At 40.1% G+C, this 12,245-nt stretch overlaps 1 protein-coding gene across 16 annotated transcripts in view; it reads right to left on the reverse strand.

Annotated features, from left to right (window-relative positions):
* Positions 1-12,245, reverse strand: part of BBX (BBX high mobility group box domain containing) — a 280,074-nt gene that overhangs the window by 9,690 nt on the left and 258,139 nt on the right. For 14 of the 16 annotated variants that reach the window (XM_068546792.1, XM_068546790.1, XM_068546803.1 and 11 more), the window contains 4 exons: positions 11,594-11,683; positions 10,173-10,232; positions 2,442-2,639; positions 238-424 (listed from right to left, as the gene is read on the reverse strand). In XM_068546792.1, the coding sequence (XP_068402893.1) occupies positions 238-424; positions 2,442-2,639; positions 10,173-10,232; positions 11,594-11,683 (535 nt within the window). The remainder of the gene's footprint in view (positions 1-237; positions 425-2,441; positions 2,640-10,172; positions 10,233-11,593; positions 11,684-12,245) is intronic. The other 2 variants (XM_068546805.1, XM_068546806.1) reach the window with 2 other exon arrangements.

The following is a 12,245-nucleotide window of genomic DNA, read 5'->3' on the forward strand; positions in this document are numbered from 1 at the left end:
CTTGGTGGGCAATACTCCCTTATATTTTCCCACACTGCTAAATACTATATATACTTGTGTTAACACCTCGTAAACAAAAGTCTCCCGAACCCCAATCATTGTGAAAAATATCACAAATCACATCAGAAAGGATGATTTGGGCTTCCGTATCACTGTCTCCACCCGTGTTCCGTGAAAGGGGGGTGAAGTTGAACAGGATCCCCAGAACCCAGGGCAGCGAGGTTTCCCACTGCTAACCGATGCACGTTTTCCATGGCGGCCACTTCGGCCAGTGCAGCGAGGCTGAAGAACGCAGACACGGCTGGCATCTCCGGGGTGTTGCTCCGCGTCTCCGTGGCCTCCCGGTTGTGTGAGCATTCGTCATTGCAGCCTGTCTCGGTCACCTTAGCAAGACTCCTCCGCAGTTGTTCCTTTGGTTTGTCATCTGTAACGAAAGGGAAAGTCATCACGAGAGGATCGCTCTGTCCTCTCCAGAGAAGGGACACGGAGAAAACTCAGTGCCAGACAATGTGAAATGAGCTAGTATGCTTTACTGTTCACTTCTGTCATCCACCGAATCTTAAGGCTTTTACAGAATCTCTTCTTCCACGGGAATAAAACTCTTTTATTAAGCTCAACTGCAACCATGGGCAGCACCATGCCCTGAAGCTGAGTGGAGGCACTGTGTTTTATCCAAGAACGAAGCATAGGTCAGTCTTAGAGAAAAAGGGAAAAATGGACCGTGGCCAAAATGAAACCCAAGGGACTTCTGCAGAGGGGCCAGTGGATGTTGTAAAATGGCCCTTAAAAACTCAACTGACCAAACATTCCTGATGAAGCCACAGCATGCCCTCCTATGTACCTTGGGCATTCAGTACGCTGTGTTACCAACACTTAGGATGGCCTAAACTAATCCCAATGAGATTAATCAGTTCCAGTGAGATCCTAAACTGTTATTTTTGTTCTGAAGGCCTACTGAAAGGAAGCAAAGGGCCCTCTGGTATTTATGAAGAGGTGGCTGAAATGCTATGCCAATACATTTGTTGGAAATAAGTACACTTTATACAGCCATTAGAGAGGAAGAGGAGTAATCTTTACCATGGTTTTTATAATAAAACATTTTAACTACAGAAAGTAATTGATAAAGGCTGTAAATGTCATATATTAGAACATGAAGTGCTATATGCTTTTCTACATAAAAGGGAATATTTTCTAAAATCTTTCACTCTTCCGACAAGCAAAAATGAGGCTATAACAATTTACACAACGTGAAAATCACAGAGCAGAATCCAGAGTGGAAAGAGAAGGAGAGAGGAGCCCTCTGGACTAAATATCATGAAAACTACATTCTAGTCCTCATCCTACTTAGTGGTTCGATGTGTTATGAAATAAAACTCCACCTCTTTGAGTTTCACTTCGTATATGACGGTAAAATTGGGGGTCTTTAATATACTTTAAGGTTTAACAACCTACATATGCATATGCAAAACACAAGTGCACAAAATTCACTAAATGACTTCTATCTCAGCATACAATAAGTCTACCAACTAGATTAACCTAAATCAGTTATTTATAAATACTCTCAAAAAGCATTCATTTAAACATATTTTTTTGCTATTTATAGAAGTCATTATGGACCTTTGACCTTTTTCTGGAAACTGGGTTAGGGTAAGGGGGGGGAACACCTCCTTCAGGGCTGATAGAATGAGGCGCTAGAGGCACTGAAAGGCAGAAAGGCAGCAGCTACGCCCACTAACGCTTAGTTGGTGTACCACCCCCTAGCTATGAGGGGGGGGAAGCTCAGTGCCACTCGCTTAAGCCGGGCCCCTCAGGCAATTCCACAGAGGCCACCAGGAACAGTAAACAGACCACAGGCCAAGACTGAAATGGAGAAATTCACTGTAAGTTAATATTTGGTTAAGGATTAGCCCAGAGAATCAAGAAATCCAGAAGCATTCTCAGGCTCCCTTAGTGGTCTGAATCAGCTGTATAGGAAATGCTGGATGCTTTCTTTCTCAGCTTTCTTAATTCATTGGTTTAAACACCTGATGATCTGGCTTGTAATGACTTAAAAAGTGAGCCAGGGACAAAGACTCATCCAGTATTTTTAAAAGTCTCGGATCTTTGGGAATTTACTTAAGACTGTTTTTGTGCATGCTGAGAAAGAGAAGGTAGCTGACAGTCCTAAAAGCTACCTTTCCTTCCTAGGAATTCCGGATATGCTCTTGGGAAAAGAGCTATGATTTTAAAACATGGACTAAAACATGTATGTTTAGAACGCTGTAGGAAACCAGTTCTCAAGGAGATCCAGAGAGAGAAAATGTTACTGTGACCAGACTGACAGAACAGACCCATTTTTCGGTGAGGACCCACAGTTGGATTATAGTCATTTTCTGGCCACTGTGGCCCTGATGGCCACCTGCTTGCTCTGGTCATCTCTGTCTAAAGCTTCCTTGTCTTACCCAAAGTACCTCCTGCTGGTGATACCCGGCCATCTGCTGTCCTGACAAGGTGTGTGATCTTGGTTTTCCTTGCTTTTCTCTTTTGACTGCCCACCAAGGGTTCTTGCGTTGTTGTTGGCTCTGGAGTGTTGGGAATGGATGGGGCATTTTTAACCTTATAAGCAGGCTCTGTGGTGTTTTTGTCTTCTGAAAATATGGCTGAAATAGGACAAACCATATATCGTTACACACAAAAACACAAGGCACCAACGTTGCTCTGGGAAGGAAACATTTCTAAATGTCTGACCTATCTGAACAAGAACTTACATTTAGAGTTTTCAGAGTATTGATGGAAAAAAGAAATACTGACTATAATTTTAAACAAATATTTCTTTAAATATGTGCTTTGATAAATTAAGTACAGAGGGATAGGATGCCCTCTCTATCTTTTAATAGAATACTTAACTAAGAGGCCATTGGAGTAACATTTTCTAAGTGTTTGGATCTTGCAGGTTGGTGGGGTGGATAGTGTATGCAAATCTGAATAAACTGTGTCCCAATAGACCACAATTTCTACATGTGGTCAGGGTCCCTATCTGAGATCCTTTTGACCAGCTAGTCTGGAAAGGATGATAAAAGAAGTTTCTCTTCTTCTGAGGATACTGAGATTAAGTATGTGCCTCTTAAATTTACAGTTATCATTGGGACACTTACTTTCAACCTCCAGGTTGGACTGATGAGAAAAGAAACTTTCTTTTATGCACACTGAGTACTCAGTAAGGACCTGGCAAACACTGATGAAGCCAGCACCTATGGAAACTCTCTCCCATCGGCTGAATTCTAGGACCAGGTGAATGTGCTTTAGGGAGATAATTTAATAAAGTACCACATGTCAGCAGGACACCCCGAAAGGTTAGTTTTAGGTACTCTAATTTTAACTGTAACACCAGCAAATCATTTAATAGCACACACTTGTACCCTATTAGTCACTGTGTCAAGAGTAAGGAACACACTTGCCACCAAAGACTTTGCTCCCAGTTCAAACGGGTTGGGAACGCTGTGTCTCTTCTTACTCATTTCCTTAGGAGGTCGTCTCTCCCCCTCCCCCCTTAATTTAAATTAAGACAAGAATATGCAGATGTGAGTACAACAAGCATTTAGGAGTATATATTTGCAGTCGTTTCCTCATTGGGACTGTTTTTATTCCAGTGACCTAAGGGTTTTGGGGCAGGAGAAAGAGGCATCTTTCCATTTTTTAACTATCCAATCTCTTAAGACAGGCATAGAAATTTGCTTTTGACAAAGAAAAGGGGGAGTGTGGTTCAGGAAATCACACTGTCATGTTTGTTTGACATGACAAACTCTGTGCGAACTTAACCTGAAGGATACCTGGTGGTGCTCATAAGAAGGTGGATACGAAGGTAGACATTGGAAATAAGACAATGTATGTAACGTAGGAAGACAAAAAAAGCTAAAATAAAAGGAACAGAGCAAAAACAATTCAGGGTGTGAAAAAATGCACTTATTGGTATAAACACTTACATAGGTTTCATTTAAAAATTTTACTATAGTTCCCTAATGGGTTTAGGTACATCCTTGAGAAAGGAGGCTATAAATTAGTAACATCTTTGCCCTCAAGCATTTGATTCCAGGCTTCCTATTCCAAAACAAGTGGGAAATAATTTCAATTACATCAGGAGAAAGGATGGAAAGCAGAAATCATACCATGATTTGTGGCTTGGCCTTACCATATTATTCCATAATAGATGGCTGTGTGTGGACAGGCTTAAGATAATAGTTACTTAAAAAAAACCCAAAAACAATTTGGCAATGCTCCCAAACACCTTTTTTCAAGCAAGTAATCAAAAATTAGGAAAAAGGCTCCTTTCAAGTTGTAGGTCTATACCCAGGTCAAACAGTCTTAGTTATTTATACTTTGATAGTTAACATAGGCCAGTGGTAGTACATATGCATTAAAAAAAAATTTTTTTTACACTTAAACTTCAATAAAAGCTACCAGCAAAATGAAAAGATAATTTGGTTAGAAACACTCCAAAGGAGTTTCATGACTCTGCATTAGCCCTGAAGTTCAAAGCCTCCTATACAAAGAGGCCAAAGTCTGAGTTTACAGCAACCTCTACTGGATATTCACAAGCTTCAATATTCTAGTTTCTTATCCAGGCCTATCAGTTGTCCCTTCTGATTACAGGGGGAAACTTGTGATCTCTCCAGTATGATCACTGAATCACAGATGAATCTTCCAGAAAAAGCATGAACCTCTTCCCAGAAAAATCCAGAACTTGTGGAGATCAGGGTACAGCAGGATTCCAAAGCTGAAGGGTGTATTACATTCAAATTACTGCTTATGGAAAGAAAAACCAAGGAGGTCAAAGAAAAGGCATGGACACCAGAAAAGGGCTAAGAGGGCTGGGAAAGATGACCTGGTTTCTACAAGACCAGGGATAATGGAAATAACATAGTCAGAGAGAGACCTAGGTTCTACTCTTGACTTTTTAATTTACTAAACTGTGGGACCAGGGGTCTCAGTTTCTTCATGTAAAGATGGAAGCTGAACTAGATCAGCTCTAAAGGAGCCATCCAGCCCTAAAATTCTTTTTATTTTGCCACACAGCCTAGAATCAGTGTCCTGGCCAGTGTTTTCTATAGCCAGCTTCAGAGTCTCAAGGCTGTGGAAGAGTACTCCCTTCACTAGGACTGTTAGGTTTTTGTTTTTGGTGAGCCGTCAGATGTTTTAATTTCTTTTCAGGGGTCACTCATTTTCCTATGTGTTCCAGATGAATTGGTAAAAACACAATAAGAAGCCAAGGGGATGGATGCAAAGGGACTGTAAATGGAAGGTGAATCAGGCCTAAAGGCAGACTGAGACTAGGGGAAGCTCAGAAACCAGCAGACAAGGAGCCAGGGGGTCAAAGGCAGGGCGGCCGATAGATAGAAGTGATCATCGAGTCCCAGAGGTCTGGAGGCTGAGAGATACTGAGTGAATCAGGCTGCAAACCAAGTGAAAGAGGCAAAAAAGGAGAATGCATTGGAAGTTCTCATAAATCACTGGAAAGGAGGCAATGCCACCCCTCTATATGTTGTCTTCTCTAAACCTACTGTCAGATCAAGAAGTAATCACAGGGCCTATAGATCATCCACATTTGAGAAACACATGTAATGTGATCTTGCTGGAGTTAGGAAGACAAGGTTAGAGTGAGTCTACCCCATGCTTTGACCCATGGGTGACCCCTAGAACATCCTGTCTTTCTGGTGGCCTAGACCGATGACAGTCTTCAGGGTCAGTGCTCAGGGAGAACCCTCTCCTAGGAGAGAAGAATTGGGGAAGGCAGGTAAGGCTAAGTCAAAGAAGTACAGTTGACCCTTGAACAAGACAAGTTTGAACTGTGCAGGTCTACTTATAAGTGGATCTTTTTAAAGAAATACATACAATAGTACTACACAATCCACAGTTGGTTAAATCTGCAGATGCAGACCTGTTGATATGGAGGGCCTGGAGGGCCAGCTGTAAAGTTACACATGAATTTTTGACCAAGGGGGTGAAGGGGGAGGGCGTACCCTTAACCCTCACTTTGTTCAAGGGTCAACTATAATTGTCTGGGACAGAACAGTAGATCTGAGTCCAGCAACATTAGCAAAGAGAAACTTCTTTTATCATCCTCTCCAGACTAGCTGGTCAAAAGGATCTCAGATAGGGACCCTGACCATATGTAGAAATTGTGGTCTATTGGGACACAATTTATTCAGATTTGCATACACTGTCCTCCCCACCAACCTGCAAGATCCAAAACAAAGGCTTAGTGGTGCAAAAAATTAATAAACAGAAACCTCAATTAAATAGAGTCAGGAGACCAGAAGGGGGAGCTCTCATGCCCTGTGATGACAGCAGAGCCCAACAGAAAAAGAAAGACTCCTCTCTTCTTTCCTGGCAAGGACTCAGCCAATGAAAAGCCATGGACTTGATTTACCATAGCCTTCCCTACTTCTTTCCTGCCTATAAAATTCTCCTTCTCTTGACGTGTGAGGACTTGCATACCATGGTTGTACACCTCAAATTTATATTCTCGGCTGATCCAAAATAAACCCATCTCTGCTGGAGAAATAACTGGCAGTCTATTAGTTTCAGGTCAACAGTGGTGAGGGACAGGAAATGAAAAAAACTCAGAGAGGGAAAGAGCCCAAAGTTGTATACCAAGACAGCAAGGCAGCTCCTTTTTTGCCCTCCCTGCCAAATTAATGGAAATGTGAGAAAAGAAAGGTTTTGTCCTCTAAAAACAAATTAGTCATTTCTCTTTGGGCTTGTAATTGAACACACAAACCTACCCAAGCACCACCAAACAAGTCCACAGGGCTGATTTTTACACTCCACAATAATCATAACATACTTGGAGCATATCGTGTGAGGGTGATAATGTGAGCTGATTCCTGGAGCAACAATAAGAATGTGGCAATCAGAGACTATCTTGTTTTCCAAACTCTGCTCCCAAAATGTAGAGGAAGTTTTTTGGGAAAGCAGCACTGTGCTTGTACTATACCCCAGGAGGCCACTAAAGTGCTCCAGAGTCATGAATTCACATGCCAACTACAGGAGTCAAACTTGCACTGAAATTATTATAGCCAAGTCTGGAATCTCATTGCCATGGGTTAGTCTCCCATGAGCTGAAAATGCAGTTAACTGCTGAATGGAACACAGGAATCAAATGAATGAGTCTTACATAAGATCCTGGGGACCTTGCTGAAATTATAAAGCAACTATTTTGAACTTGGAAAAAGAGATCAAGTTAGCCTGAGTGTGTGGATCATATTTCAAAATCTAACTAGAAAACCAGATTTTTCTCCCCTGTCATCAGATTTATGTATTGCAAAGAAACTAATCTTTTAGAGATACCTAGTTTGAGGTTTAGGTTTTTTTTTTTCCTCGTAAGACAGCATTTATAATTTCAACAAATGAGGGCTATCCAGAAACACCTGAAAAATCAAAACTGCAGTGGCCAGTGTACTTCAGTGTTGGTTTCTTCCCTTCCTGCTTACATTGGTCAGGCTTCAATTCCTTATCATGTATTTGGGGCTGATAAAGTCTCCTTAAATTGACTGGAGCTGCTGTTAAGATTAGTTTTTACAAAAAGTATATGTGAAAGCCCTCTGGAAACATAAATCAATACAGTAATCATCACCATCAGTATTACTACAATTAGAAACCTCTACCTTAAGCACAAACATATGACACCATAAGTTGGTGGAAAGATAAACACAGTGGCAGAGGGAGGTCATCTTGGTTTATCTGAAAACTTTAACTCTAGCCTATAGGCCATCTTTGTTTTATGATCTGCAAAAATTTCAAGAAGTGGTTTAGCGATTTTGAATTTTAAAAGCATGGGGAGAATGCTTAAAATAGATTATAAGCTTAGCATTTAAACCTCAGATGTGATTACTAAACACCTGAAAATTTCTAATATTTTGGGGGAAAAAAATTCAGAGCCAATTATACTCAGGGTGGCGTAAAGAAAGGATAGTGAACTTTAAGTCATCCACTTTAACAGAAGCCAGGAGCGGCTAACAGCTGTGAAGCCTCAGTTGAGTCAGTATTTCATTTATAGACATCAGCTACAAACAACTCCTGTCTAACCTTTGCCCGGGATAGCCTACACATACTAACTGTCCTGATTATGGTTTCATATTTCTGTCCTTATATATTTATAATATCCAAGGTAAAGTTTTAATAAGCAATGGTACGGACATAGGTGAGAAAGAGGATGGAGTAAAGGGCCTAGATAATTCTCAAAGCACATAGTCACCACCTGAACAAGTAAATGTAGGGGATGTTATAAAAATAAATAACAAAAAAAGTCACTTTAAGTTACTGGTTAATTTCCAACCCTCAAATTGATTCCTTTTTTTCTGGCCATGTAAAATGAATTTGCATTCTACACTAAAGGACATGCAATTTTCAGTGCATGTTCTCCACAGTTTTGTTCCATATACATTAATAGTAAATATAATTAAGCATCAACAATAATAAATATTTCCAACTAAACCCTTCAGACTGCCTAGAAGACTCAAAATTGATTTGCTTTTCTGCCCTCCAAAGGGCAGAAAATTAGGGCTTCAGAATATGGTATTTTTAGTATCACACCACCCACTCAAGATATCACAGTAATAAAATCATCAGGTGTTAGAAGGGAAATGAAATGTATAGTTCATGTATTACTAGGCCTTCTCATTCACTCCACCCCTAAACACACATATCTTACAACAGAGTACAAATGTGGACAGTGAATCCTAGTAAGGTTAAATGGTCTGTCCTATTGAACACCGCTAATTAGTGGCAGATCTGAGACTAGCGCCCAGGTCCCCTAATTCCTACTTACTTCGCTCTTTATACCACCCTGGCACATGCTATGATACCTCCTTTTATATGAAGTAGGGTTTTCATTGTTTAAAACCAAAATATTTAGAACAGTATCATTTTAAGAAAAGGGTAACATTGTCTTAAATGCCTCTTTTAGATTCCTCTGATAGTTCATCAGTGCCTTACATTTATCAGATCTGTGCAGAATACACAAGCGTGAATGTATGTCAATTTGGGGATGTTAGGATCTAATGCTGAGAGCAGCACAACAATTCATATTTTGTTTTGCCAGCAAAGTGCAGAAATGATACTCCACAGAGGTTGTAAATGTGAAGTAACAAGCCAGAAAAGAGATGTACTGCTGGCATTTTCTGTAAAAGCAAAACGACACAAAAGCAGACATGCAGCTCATGTGAACTGTGCCTACCAAACAACAGAAGTTCAGGTTTATAATGAACTCAAATTTGAATATTTTTCACAAATATCTTTAAAACATGAGTATTTTTTTTATAAATGACTTAGGCCACATGTGCATTTTAATTTTTTTCTCCTTTTAACAAAGAAATGAGAGTACATTTGGAAAGCGAGAGAATGGACTTGTTCATCAAGTTCCCCATAAGTAAATCAAAGGGGTAATAAATCAAACGATGATCACTAAGGTCCCTTCTAGTTTTCAAATGAAGTGACTCCTCATTAAGCACTACAAAAATGTTCAGCTCTTCTAAAATATCTAAACGGAAAAGAGAGCATCAGTGGGAAGAACGGAAGGATGGCTCCTTACCACCACGAAATCAGCATTCACCTAACGGTTCAATATTTAAGAAGAATTAAAGTCACAAATAAATATGACTGTGGGAAATTTTGAAATAAAATCTGTACCTATAACAGCATACCAGTCAATATGGGACTTTTCTTTGGCTACCATAAGCCTCAGGGACATTCCATTTGATCACAGTTAGAGGAAGTGGGAGGTGGGCTAGGAAGGAAGTTCAGGTCAGAAACCACGTCTGCAGGGCACCCACATCCAGCAAACCGGGAGAGCCCTGTGCTGCCCTATCTGACTCCCCATGAGCACCCGCCTGCCACGTGAGCTGCAATACTGAATATTTTCAGTTATGAGAACCTCTAATTTCTGGTTATTGTGGTTCAAAGCTTACAAATCCCCCTTTCACAAATTAAACTCCACAGGACACACAGGCTGACCCTTAGTAGGATCAAAAATCTATCAGTTTTGATTTGAAAATTAAAAATAACCCAATTATGAACACTCAGGTCTAATGCCATTGGTTGAACCTATATAAATTATGCCAGTTTAAACCTACAAAACTTATGCCATTTCCAGCACAGACTACCTGAAATGATACAATGAATGTTGTTTCTTTTACCTTCTGTAGGGTGAATGGCATCCAAGAAGAGTTGCTTGTTTGACCATTTATCCCCACTTCCTAAAAAAACAACAACAGAAAAGGAAAGTGAAACTCTACCCCTAGTATAGACACATACACTATAAAAATAAGACAATACACAAAACCACTTCAATAAAAAGCATTATCACACAAATGAAGCAGAATTTTACTTCAACTACTTAAGTCTCAAAACTGCATTTGCCAACTAAAATAATTAGGCCATATAGGAAATGCATTAAAAGTAAACAAATTTGCCTTTTTAAAAATATGTTGTTGGATAATTTCTATGACTTTAATCAAGATAACCTGAAGATTGGTTAACAGGTAAGGATAAAAGCTGACATTTTACCTAAAGAGTGATCTTTCTCCACTGGAAGCAGAGAATAAATATTAACATACAAAACAAAACTAAGAGGCTAAAGTGGAGGTGAAAATAAAACCCAAATTAAGTAAAAGGTTACACACAGGAACACAGAGGCACGTATGTCTACACATGGAAGACAGCTGCATTTAAAGCCTCATTCCAGAAACACGAAAGGCTCCACATCTGGCCATGCAAGTAGGATGCAAATGGGCATCAGGCTGATGGCAGTCACGACACTAACATGCAGGAGATGCTAGAGAAAGCCTGACTTCCAGGACACGTGGCTATACTGAACCAGATGGGATTTATCTTCTGTGTGAAAGAAGAATAGGAGCCTGACCTGTGAGAAGAGACAAATCTTCAGATGAGCCCTGAAGAGGTTCAAGGGCCTATCCAGATCATAACAACGAGACAGATGCTCAGAGTAAAGGGAGGGTAGAGTGCGTATATTTCTAGTGCCCTCTGGAAATAACAGTTATGTGACTGAAGGAGGTGGGAAGAGTCTGACAAAGTATATAAATAGAAAAAAAGAAGAGAGATAGGTTACGATGTAGGAGTGGAATCCTCCTGGACAAGAATCCTCAAGTGTCAGAGAAAGTATAGCAACTGTGGGACTTTCATACGACTACGAAACTGGTAAGATTTCAGGAGGCAGGAAAATGTGGTCCTGCTATGAAGGCTGCCAAACATGAAAAAAACAAGAATAGTCAAAGAAAATAAGTGGAGAAGAGCTCAAGAAGACTAAATTAGAAAATGCACCAAATACAAATAAAAAGAAGCAATTTTAGGATTCATATGGAACTCTGAAAATAGAGACAAACATGGGATTTCAGTAGGAATCCAAGTGAAGAAGATCTCTCTTTGCAATTAGCTGCAGAATCTAGAAACAATGAATGTGCCTGCGTCAGGAGCAGATGACATTGAAGCAAGCAAAGGGGAGGTAGAGGCAAAGGCGGTGCAGTGAAGCATCACTCAAAGATGAATTCACAATGGACGTGGCCAAGAAATCTTAATGGAGGATGGAAGGCACCAATACCTTTTTCCGGAACATTAGGCTTCTCCTTTTTGTGCTTATATTTGCTGACAATTTTGTGGAATAAGTTCTTTTTCTGAGACTGGAAAGGACCTACAGACAATATTAATATAAATATATTTAAAATTCACAATGTTTCATAAAAAAAATACTGTGTTTCTAAACAATTACACCCTCCCCCAGCTTGTGGAATAAGCAAACTGATTCACAAGAAATGTCATCTTGCATCTTGTCTCATCTAACTCGTGCTTAGCGCCCTTCCCTAGACTTACTGAAAAACCAGTGAGATTTTCCTTAGAAATATATTGGACAGAAGCCTCCATTAGGGCTGGGACTCCCTCAGCAGAAACTGCAGATTTAGTGACTAGAGACAGACCACAACCAGTAACAGCAGAGTAGATGTAGTCTGTAATAAAGAAAAGATTTTACTTTAGATTCCTAAATACCATGAAGGAAAGGATGGCACTGGCATTTCATCTCTCCTAAGAAACTGACTTTCACAGGGACAGCACTTGGAGGACAACTTTCAGGTTGGCCCGACAGCCTTCTAGCCTATTCTGAGGATATTCTAGGAGGAAAAAAAAGTGATTTATTTAAAAATAGAAAAATATTTGCCAAAACTTTTTTTTGGAGGGTGGCGGGGGGAGGGGAGTGG

The sequence above is a fragment of the Eschrichtius robustus genome, chromosome 6, assembly GCF_028021215.1.
Source record: "Eschrichtius robustus isolate mEscRob2 chromosome 6, mEscRob2.pri, whole genome shotgun sequence".
NCBI classification, from domain to species: Eukaryota; Metazoa; Chordata; class Mammalia; order Artiodactyla; family Eschrichtiidae; genus Eschrichtius; species Eschrichtius robustus.